Genomic DNA, 10,630 nt, shown 5'->3' with positions numbered 1-10,630 from the left:
TGTGCATAGAGTTTCCCACAATACTTGCTAGAGGGAATTCTGGCGCTAGTGTCTATGAGAGTTGCAACACACGGCGCTTCAGTGAGCATGGAATGATGGGTAGTACACACATTTGTCTAAATATTCATACTTCTGGCCTGCTTCTGGCTCCGTGTGTGTTCAAGTGGCTTGGAGCTGTGTTTTCACGAAAACATAAATTAGCAAATGTTCACCGTTCGCGCTTCACAACCCTATTTTTTTAAGCTTACTATTTTGAATCAAGTCCTTAAGTTCAAAAGGGTTTGTTTTTTCTTTCAAAACAAAACCGTAACCAGTAATAAACGAAGCCGCAAGTACGATTCGCCGCCCGCAAGTACGAAGACTAGGCAAATGTGTGTATTACCCATCATTCCCATCACGGAGGAAAGATCGATCGCAGCGTCAGAGTGCCCTCTAGCATAGCCTCCTATATACTTTCTGTGCCCGCTCGATCCCCGCGCTTTCCATTTTATTGCACCGTCGCGTCTAGCTCGAGACGAGCCGACAGGGGGCGCCGGCAGCCCTGGGGAGTGCAGACGACGCGTAGTCTTTCTGCTTACTCAGTGAGCATCCCAGAACGCATAAATATCTTCGACGCAAATGTAAAAACGCACCATTATTTTCATCCTGGACAACTTTACCATCGTCAGCAGGCATTACCGTGAGTAGAAACGCATCATACAAGTAAACATAAGCGTATGAATGCGGATTGCGTATCGCGTTGTCTGTGCACGCGCTGCGTCGTGTTCACGATAAACTGATGCGCTAAACTCATACTTGTCCCCAAGTATATTAAGTCCCCGGTACCCTAGAGCTTCATAGGTGAATCCACAATACTTGTCGCTGCCTCACCGCTTTAAAAAGATATAAGAAAGCAACATAACAGCACCACATGACGGCTCCTTACTTTAGCGGCATTACGTTGCGAAGCACAACGCTGCGGGTTGGTTTCGCATCTTTTCGCATTTTTAACATTTTCGCATTTTGCATCTTGTACAGGCTCTTCACATGAGAGGATGTAACTTCACCGTTTTTTCCCATGTCTCGGGCCAGGAACTGCGACCTGATATTCTTTATCAGATGGCATTGATCAAAGGCGATGAACAACTTTCAGTCGGGATCTTGGGGATGCTTTATAGAATGCTGCAGTTTCCCACTGCAAAGCATTTCCAAAGCAAGGACATTAATTTTGTGATTGTCCGTCACAATGCGCATTACAATGAAGCCAGCTGTCTCCACTTCTTTTAGCACATATTTCATCAGCATGAACAGTTGCTGTCCAGTGCAGTTCTTGTTGAAAAAATACCCCACGGGAAATGCGCACATAGAGCCCTGACAAAATAAAACACAACAGTGAATTTGCTAGAACTGGTTCCCCTTTTGTTGGTGTTCCACAATCCTTACCCAAGTCCACCTCTCCAATGAAGACATCTCTCTGCTTGTTGTATTGCAGGCGTTGCCGTATTCTCATTTCGTCAACAACCAGAGAACACACTTTCGCTTGCTGGGGGCTCAGATTTTCTAGTTCCTATAGGATTTTCTAGTTCCTATAAATTCATAGGCCTTTGTTGACAAATTTCTCAACACAATGTAATTACGAACAGTAACCTCGGAGTAAGTAGGTCTGATTTTGGCGAAATTGTTCACCTGGTCAACGAAGATGCAGGCTCCTACGTGCTTTTCTCGCGCAGCTTCAACTACCTTGGCAAAAGCAGTCAAATTGCAATCTTCTTTTAATTGCTTCAGTTCTTCTTTATATTTGTCAATTGTTTGACGAAGCCGTTGTATTTGCGTCTTTAAATCGCGCTCCTTTCGTCTGAATTTCTGACGTTCTAAAACAGAAATACTACTGCGAACATCTACCTGGGTGGCTTCGTGCTTTGAGGTAGGTTCAGAAGGAGCATCCACCTCAACTTGTAGTGGTACGGTGAATCACGGAACTTCTGCGAGACCCGGAGAGCTAAAACTTGAGGTAAGTCCATCCGCAGGCACGGTGTCTTCATCGGCTCCAACAAAAAGGCCTGTTGCAGTCCTTGTCTCGAGAGGCCGCGCAGCAGCGTTGTCAGTAGCAAGCGCTCGTTTCCTCGCAGCCGCATCACTCCGCGGTTTCTTCGGCTTCGGCTGCATGTACTCCGGGTAGTCGTCGAACACGCTGGCAGTTGCACTCCTCTTGAGTCTTCGAGTTTTACATCCTTCTATGTAGTCCGTCAGGAGAAAATGTCGGCTGCACACAACGGAGTAGCGTGATGTCGTGTTCGGCATCCAGTCTTTCCTAGCGATGGCTTTCAACCAGGCTGCCCTCGCTTCACTGTCACTAGGAATTTCATGAAACGAAATCCCCGGTACCTTACGTTTCGCATCAGATTTGCACTTTGGAACACAGCAGTAGGCCATGGAATCACGAGAACACGCACAAGTTCTTCAATCGCGGGAACACAACGCGCACGTCGACTGCGGCCTGCGGCGATCCAAGACGAACTGCCTTCACGCTCCCCAGGGCTGGTGGCGCCATCTCTTGGGGAACGGCGTCAGCCGGTGGGATAGCGCGGACGGAGGCTCTGCCTCCTTCGAGCGGGCACAGAAAATATTGGAGGCTATGCCTCTAGTTATTTTTGAGAAACTCTATGTTGTTGTGTATATGAATTGATAGACAAATACGTTTTGTGAACGCTTATGCTGTATTGTTACTCCTCACTTTTGCGCGTTACCTTTCTTGACAACAAGTGTGGACACAACTACATAAATTGAAGACAACTCTATAATGTAGACAAATACTACGCGCAAATGTTCCAATAAATGATAAGAAACTTTTGTTATTTTATTTGTTGCTGCAACATTGTAAATGGTTCCTTTATTTTTGAGGTGGCAGATGTAGCCTTCGAGATACGTAAACGTGCGTTGTTGGGTCTCGGAGGTTGAAGTTGCTTTTCAAAAGTTTGATAAAAATCCCAAAAGATGTCGCTACATGTTTAGGCAGAACCACAATTCATTGTTATTATCATCAACCTCATTGTCTAAAGTCACTGGAAACATTTTAGTGACTCTAGTTTAGCCTAGAGTTGCTGTATATGTTACTGTAAATAGAATAGCTCTAGTTTAGTCATGGCCGGGCTAGATTGCACTTGCCTGTGCGCTCGCTTCTAACGGCCTTTGCATTTATAGCCTTCGAAATTGTAAACGTGCGGCATCGCGCGTTTGCAATCTCAAAGGTCATGTTCTCATTGATTGTAGTTTATGCCTCTCGCCACTCCTTTGAAGAGAGCGCTGCGGCCCTGGCCCTTTTCCACCACTCCGTACAGCGCGCGCAACGCCAGCACGAGTTCGGGCGCGCTTCTCCACTCAACGCGCGCAGAAAAACAAGTTGCTTAATCATTGAAGGCGCACAAATGGTTTATGGCATTGCTCATACCTCATGATGCTGGGCTGGAACCTATATACCTCTGAAGAGTGCACTTTGCTGGCAGGGTCACGAGCCTCGAAGTGCGCGCATGATCGTATACCCTCTTTGTGACAGAAAGTGCCATATCACACACCCCTTACAAGTTCGTTTGAGTACGCTGAATGCTTTCTTCCGTCACATTCTATTTGATGCAAAAGAAACACGGCCTTTTGCTCTCCGTTCTGTGGATCTGTTGCGACTTTTTGAACACATGCGTAGTGCTTACGTAGTGCTTCTTTCAGCAATGCTGCACCTTCTCGCATTTTGAACATTGGTGCGACACTTGGGAGCGCAATCGTCCTATCGTAGTCTGGTATATGCCCACGCGAAGAGCGTCGCTGTTTATTGTTTGCGTGCAAACACTTACTGCTTCTTGTTTAATGAAAGCGTCTTGTGAAGTTGAAACCTCCAGATCTGTTTCGTTTGTCTCCGCTTCTCGCTTCCTTGATGTTTGACGTAAGGGCGAAGCTCGTGAAGCAGGATCTTTGCGAGGCTTCTATGCACTTGAAATAAAGTAGAAAAGGTAATCCTCGAAAAAAGCTAGTAGGCCCGGAGTCAGAATAACTTTTCTGATGTGGAACGCAAGCCCATAGTCTTCATCGCGCAAGTGTCTGCTGCATATACGACAGTCGATGCAGACTTGTATTTGATGATGAGGTTGTCTCTCGCAATATTCTTTAGTCACTTGACCCACAGCTCAGTATTGTTTGGAAATTGGTGATAAGAAACACCCAGTGTTTTGCCCCGAACGGGGATTGTAATACAGAACACAGCAATACACCATCACACAGCTAATATATATCAATGTGCGTAATGCGCGTGCTGGAGGTTGTGGGACTGCCTTCTCGACTGGAGAAATCACTGTAGACTGAGCACTGACAAAACGCCGAATGAAATGCAGCCGTGGTGGGTAAATCCCCCCCCCCCCCCAAAAAAAAAGCAAGCCACAATAGAGATAAAAGGCAATTGACAACTGCCTGCTTGTAGCACTAAGCCACAAAAAAAATTGATAGAGATTTTTCAGAAAAAAAAAACAAGCTGCTTACTTGCCGAAAAGTTGTAATGTTGTCAATTTCTATTTCTGAACATGTTGTTCTGTGAACTCGAAGGATAGCGCAGAACTGATTTGCTCTAGAGTTTTAGTTCCGGGGCAAGCGACGAAGTACGCAGATGCGCGTAAGCATCTGCGTACTTCGTTCTCATTCTTCATGGACGTGGCATGCAGTACAAAGGAATGCAAAAGGGCTTGGGGTATCCGGAATCAATATTTCCAGGTGGTGTTAACACCTTGACAATGCACACCACCACTCTCTGTGCGTCCCGTCCGAAGGCGTTATTCAGCAGCAAGGGTCCTCTCTTTTTATTTTCTTTCTTTTTCCTTATGCGCAGGTCTTTAGCCATTAGATATACAACACACGTACGTGTTCAAAAGAGTTGTCAGACTGCAGACTGCTGCTGTTAGCCCTGAGAACCACTCCAAATATATTGAAAAAATAAAAGAAAATATAAAATAGCTAGCAATAGGAAGACACGCTCGTCATTCTGTGAGCGACCTCTATTAATTGCGACGTCGTTGTCCGATGAGACCAAGGGCTAAAGGTGTTTAGTGCTCTCTGCTTGCAAAACAGGTGCCGCATTGTTTTTCTTTCTTTCTCACTGATCTTTGCCAGTGCTTTATACCCCATGCATTAAGGGGTTCTTCCGCAATTTCACGGAGTTTCAGCTTGTATTATATACGAGCTGTTGCGACCGGGGTTTCCAGACACCGGAGGTCCGGGATGAAGTTGTCGAGGCAGGAGGAAGAGAGACTTGAAGAGGGTTTATTTACAATATATACATTGCGAACTCCCTACACGGTGAGCCCTCAAACGTGGCAGGCCTCTACATGACTCCTAACATAGCGCTACATGGTGCTTGGTTCTACATGGTTCTGCTCGGTTCTGCTCTGTTCTGCCTGGTTCTCTTCTCGAAAAAAAGCACACCGAATGAGCCGTGGGGGCTCATTATAAAGGGTCTGTCCTCCCCAGATCCCTAGATCGGGGACCGCGTACAGAGGGCACCGTCCAACCACGGATCACACATTACCCGCGAGGGTGGCGAGCACGCACGGTCCACGTGAACGTTCAAAATTGAAGCGTGGTCACTGCACGGCCATGTGGCACGAACGTGGCTCCTCCTCGTCAAGGGGTGTCGCTGGGCGAGGGGTCTGAAGTTGATGACTGCATCCATCGAAAGGGCCGCCGTAAACAAGCTTCAAATGGTCGCCGAACGACTCGTTCAATTAGCGGGACGATTTCCGGCCGCCGCCGCCGCCGTCATCTTCCAAAGAAGAAGCTGCACTTGTGGTCTCCCGAACTGCTCACGGTGTCGTGGCGGCAAGACGCCGCACCCTCCGGCCAGGGGGGGAACAATACATGGCGGACACAGGCCGCCAACCCGTTTGGCGACTAAAAGGGAACATCAAAAGGAACGCCGATCCATTGTCAGACCTGGCGCCGGTCCTAACAGTAGGCAGCCGGTCGTTCGGTTACTTGTTTGGAGATTAAAGGAGCGCCGCTCCCTCGTCAGCTCGGGCGCCGGTCACAACAGCTCGTCCGCCGGCGGGAGAAGCGACCTGAGGGTGACCAGCTGCACAGGTTGCCCGAAGTGTCGCTGTGTAGTGCTGGCTTCCAGGCCACTGCTGATGACGCTCAGCCAAGGACTCTTTCCCTCTCGTTCCTTGTGGCTCCCCTCTGGGAAAAGCATTCATACACACCACCACAGGCACGGGAGAGCACCCTGCCCGCACTGAGACACGTCGAGTCCGACAAATTATCCAAAAGCAACCTTACTTAAGCAGTATTACCAAACACAAAGCAGCAATCGGGACGTTTCTCTGAGGTTTCACCAAAACTCCTAATCCCGATCCGATAATAATCTTCCCATCAAACTGCTTTCAAGAAAACTAACTGTCAAGTGATGCGCTCACCGTGGCATACCCGAGTGCTTGCGTGAGTAATCCGCCGTAACCCACCAGGTATCATACTCATAAAATAAAGCATTTTACTTCACGCTATCTTTTAGTTCCCGAAATTTAGTGCCGCCAAAGCCAGTCGTCAATTCCTTTTGAGAAGACGAAAGCATAACTGCCGTGCTGTACCTGCATCAGGAACATCTTTATTATACATCCGCAAACGCACATCACAGTGCTATAGTGCTCCTGCATGGATGAACCACTCATTAACTCTCGTGAGGTTACCACTCTACACTCAAGCTCATGAACTAAAACGTACACGTAAACCCACGAATACCTTTCCTTACTTCAACACCGGAGACATGCGAACAAAACAAAAAATAACAACAAAAAAACTTTCGCATGAATCCTGAAAACCTCGCAAGAATATCCTTGCGTCCGTGCGCTCACTCAAAATTCGTCTCTAACGTCGGTTCTACTTGACAAACGCCCCTAACGTGTCGTTATACTGCCGCAAAACGGTTACCTTTAAAACCAATACATACAAAGCTTAAAAAATAAACAGCATGGTACCTGCTACGTAAACGCTATCTAGTAGCAGAAGTACAGAACACATTCCAAAAGGAAAACTGACCTAAACAGTCAAAACAGATATTCAAAACTAAAAAATACAAATCCGCGGGAGAGCCCTCCGAAACGCTTACCGCTGTCACTTAATTTTGAGACGAACGCGCGGCGTCGCGTCCTGTGGGTCTTTCTAGGCGAACGGGAATGGAACAATGGCAAAACCCATTCGCTTCGCCTCCGACCCCCGCAAAGCTCTGCGCTGACAACCTGCGTTCTTACTCTCGCTGAGTACCTCGCACTCCCGCAGTCCATCAAACATGCCGTCGATAGAGCGACGAAAGGGTCTGCCTTTCTACCCAACGTGCTTTTTTTTTTTTCGTTTTGTCCGGCGGCTCGGACGCATACAAACCAACTCCGGTGCCGATGACAAACGCCTAATTCTGTACGCTCTAATGCGTGTCACTATCCTTCCAATAGATCTCCTTACAACGCATATCGGCAACTAAAACGATAGAGTGCTAACGAAAACAAAGTTCAAACTAGTTATTTACAAAATCACTAAAGTAAACAACCAAAACATTCCTTTTTACAGTCCCGAGTCGACGTTTTCTGACAGGCTAACAGCTGTTCTCACTAACTTTTAGTCTAACTCGTGGTGGTCGCGCCCGGAACGATTTTCTCGAGAAGCGGGGTCTACAACACGCGTCAATCGCCCCGCTACCGAACCCCGCGACGTTCCTCGAAGCCGACTTGCTGTCGCTTCCTGCCCCTCGAAAACCACCGACTCTTTTGCCCCGCACCCCGTCCAATGCACCGCGAGAACAACGGAAGGGTCTCTTGCCCTTCGGCCACTTACGCACACAATGCGCTTCTCTTTTCTTTGTTCTCTGGCCGCTCGGACGCTTGCGATACGGCAACTTTCTTGAAATTTCGCTCCGCCATTTGAATACATTCCTCAAACGCGTCGCGATTTTTGCCTCGTCTTTACGGCGCTTTCTCCGTTTGTCACGCTTCTTCGTGCCGTCTACGGAGCCTTTCGCCAACCTCTGATGCTCGTCAGCACCCACTTGCTTGTTAGCTTTCCCGCGCGCACTGTCTGAATGATTGCCTAGCAATTCATCCTTCCAACACTGCCGCGTACGATGCGCTTTTCTTTTCCGGCGGTTCGGACGCATACGATACAGACCCGTCAGAGAAGACAACGGCACTTTTCTCGCGATGTCACTCCGCCGTTTGAAAACCTTACTCGAACGCGTTGTGCTCATCGCGAGCTTTGCCTTACTGTTGCCCTTCGGACGCTTTCTCCCCTGTGCACGCTTCTTGGCGCGGACCTGGGAGCCTTTCGTCCTACTCTGACGTTCTTCATCACCGATATGCTCCTCCGCCGTCTCGCGCGCCCAGTCCTGATGATCACTTATCAGTTCATCGCTAGACCGCGGCCGCGTAGATTGCGCTTTTCTTTTCCTCACTCTCCGGCCGCTTAGACGCATGCGATTCGAGCCAGTCAGAGAAGACAACGGGCCTTTTCTCGCAAATCCGCCACGCCGTTCGAAGGTCCTCGTCAAACGCGCCGTGCTGATCGCGAGCCTTGCCGCGCTTCTGTTTTTCGGACGCTTTCTCCGTTTGGCACATTCCTTGGTGCCAAACCTGGAGCCTTTCGTCCGCCTCTGACGCTCATCAACATAGTCTACAGGGCTGCAAGGTTCGATGGAACACTCTGTTAATCTTAACTCCGTTTCCACCACCACGGAACCCTCACACCCTGCTGCGACCGCGAGCTCTTTTCTCTCAGAATGGGTTAAAACCTGTTCCATTCCCTTACAGGCACTAGCCTTTTCTTCGGCCTCAAACGGCACCGCCGCTATATCTACAGATATCAGACATGTAGCCTCCGCTTCAGTTGTAAACGGCACCGCCGTTACATCGCACCGTTCGTGCGCTACATCTACAACTTTCTGACCTGTAGCCTTCTCTTCAACCTTAAACGGCACCGCCGCTACCTTGCACCGCTCGTGCGCTACATCTACGGATTGACCACTCTGCTGCAATGCCACCCCTCTACGCCGAATCCTATCTATCTCTTCGTCTAATTCCTGCATCCTTTTCATATGTTCTTCATGCCTGCGCTCAGCTTCCAATTCCTCCTGGCGCCATCTTTCCTTTCTTTGCGCCCTTTGTACTTCCATATGTTCTTCATGCCTGCGCTCAGCTTCCAATTCCTCCTGGCGCCATCTTTCCTTTCTTTGCGCCCTTTTTACTTCCTCCTCCTGGTCCAATAAGTACATATTCCCGAAGTGCTCGATTTCCTCATTGTCACTATTGCTTTCGAGAATCACTTCGCGGAGTTTAGAAGCAGGCATATCATCATTAAAATCTAGCTCCAGATCCCAACACAGGTTCAGCAGGTTCTCTCTCGTCAATCTCGTAAGATCCATGGCGACTACTTTGCTTTGGCTCAGCTGTGACAAAACACAAACCCACCAGCGTTTCAATTCTGGGTCTAGAGAAATTGAAGCCTGGCAAATCTCACAGCGGAGACCACAAGCTTAAGCACCCAAGTAGCACTACGTGGCCAACATCCCTCTCTACTTTTTCTTGTTAATTTTTCACTCCTGCTTTTTACAACATCCTAAAATTTAACCCGCAACGTACCCTTAGAAATTTTGAAACATTACCACTTGTTCCTATTGAATCATCTAAGCTTTCCTGCTTTAGCGTACTTGCTCAGATAATCATCCAGTGCTGCCCTGTGCTGAGATAACAACCACAGTGGCCAGGCAGTTGTTGGTTATATCTATCTTTTAACGAATCTAGGCTAAAAGACTCGATATATCTCAAGCACAAAGCCAGGCACTCACCCCATTACGTGCGGTGGTGGTATGCTGCTTCGATCCCGCCGAGTTCCAGGGCTTTCGGCTGGCCTCCGGTACATGTCGCTCTCCGTCGCAGACTCGTATCCCACCGCTGCCAACCAGTTGTTGCGACCGGGGTTTCCAGACACCGGAGGTCCGGGATGAAGTTGTCGAGGCAGGAGGAAGAGAGACTTGAAGAGGGTTTATTTACAATATATACATTGCGAACTCCCTACACGGTGAGCCCTCAAACGTGGCAGGCCTCTACATGACTCCTAACATAGCGCTACATGGTGCTTGGTTCTACATGGTTCTGCTCGGTTCTGCTCTGTTCTGCCTGGTTCTCTTCTCGAAAAAAAGCACACCGAATGAGCCGTGGGGGCTCATTATAAAGGGTCTGTCCTCCCCAGATCCCTAGATCGGGGACCGCGTACAGAGGGCACCGTCCAACCACGGATCACACATTACCCGCGAGGGTGGCGAGCACGCACGGTCCACGTGAACGTTCAAAATTGAAGCGTGGTCACTGCACGGCCATGTGGCACGAACGTGGCTCCTCCTCGACAAGGGGTGTCGCTGGGCGAGGGGTCTGAAGTTGATGACTGCATCCATCGAAAGGGCCGCCGTAAACAAGCTTCAAATGGTCGCCGAACGACTCGTTCAATTAGCGGGACGATTTCCGGCCGCCGCCGCCGCCGTCATCTTCCAAAGAAGAAGCTGCACTTGTGGTCTCCCGAACTGCTCACGGTGTCGTGGCGGCAAGACGCCGCACCCTCCGGCCAGGGGGGGAACAATACATGG

At 48.9% G+C, this 10,630-nt stretch overlaps 1 protein-coding gene across 1 annotated transcript; it reads right to left on the bottom strand.

Moving 5' to 3' along the window:
- Window positions 1-1,950: 1,950 nt before the first annotated feature.
- LOC142795298 (THAP domain-containing protein 6-like) lies at window positions 1,951-2,412 on the bottom strand. The gene has a single exon (XM_075886034.1). The coding sequence runs from the start codon at window positions 2,410-2,412 to the stop codon at window positions 1,951-1,953; it is 462 nt and encodes a 153-aa protein (XP_075742149.1).
- Window positions 2,413-10,630: the final 8,218 nt, after the last annotated feature.

The sequence above is a fragment of the Rhipicephalus microplus genome, chromosome 2, assembly GCF_043290135.1.
Source record: "Rhipicephalus microplus isolate Deutch F79 chromosome 2, USDA_Rmic, whole genome shotgun sequence".
Classification (NCBI taxonomy): Eukaryota; Metazoa; Arthropoda; class Arachnida; order Ixodida; family Ixodidae; genus Rhipicephalus; species Rhipicephalus microplus.
This window is presented reverse-complemented; position numbering and strand designations above follow the sequence as displayed.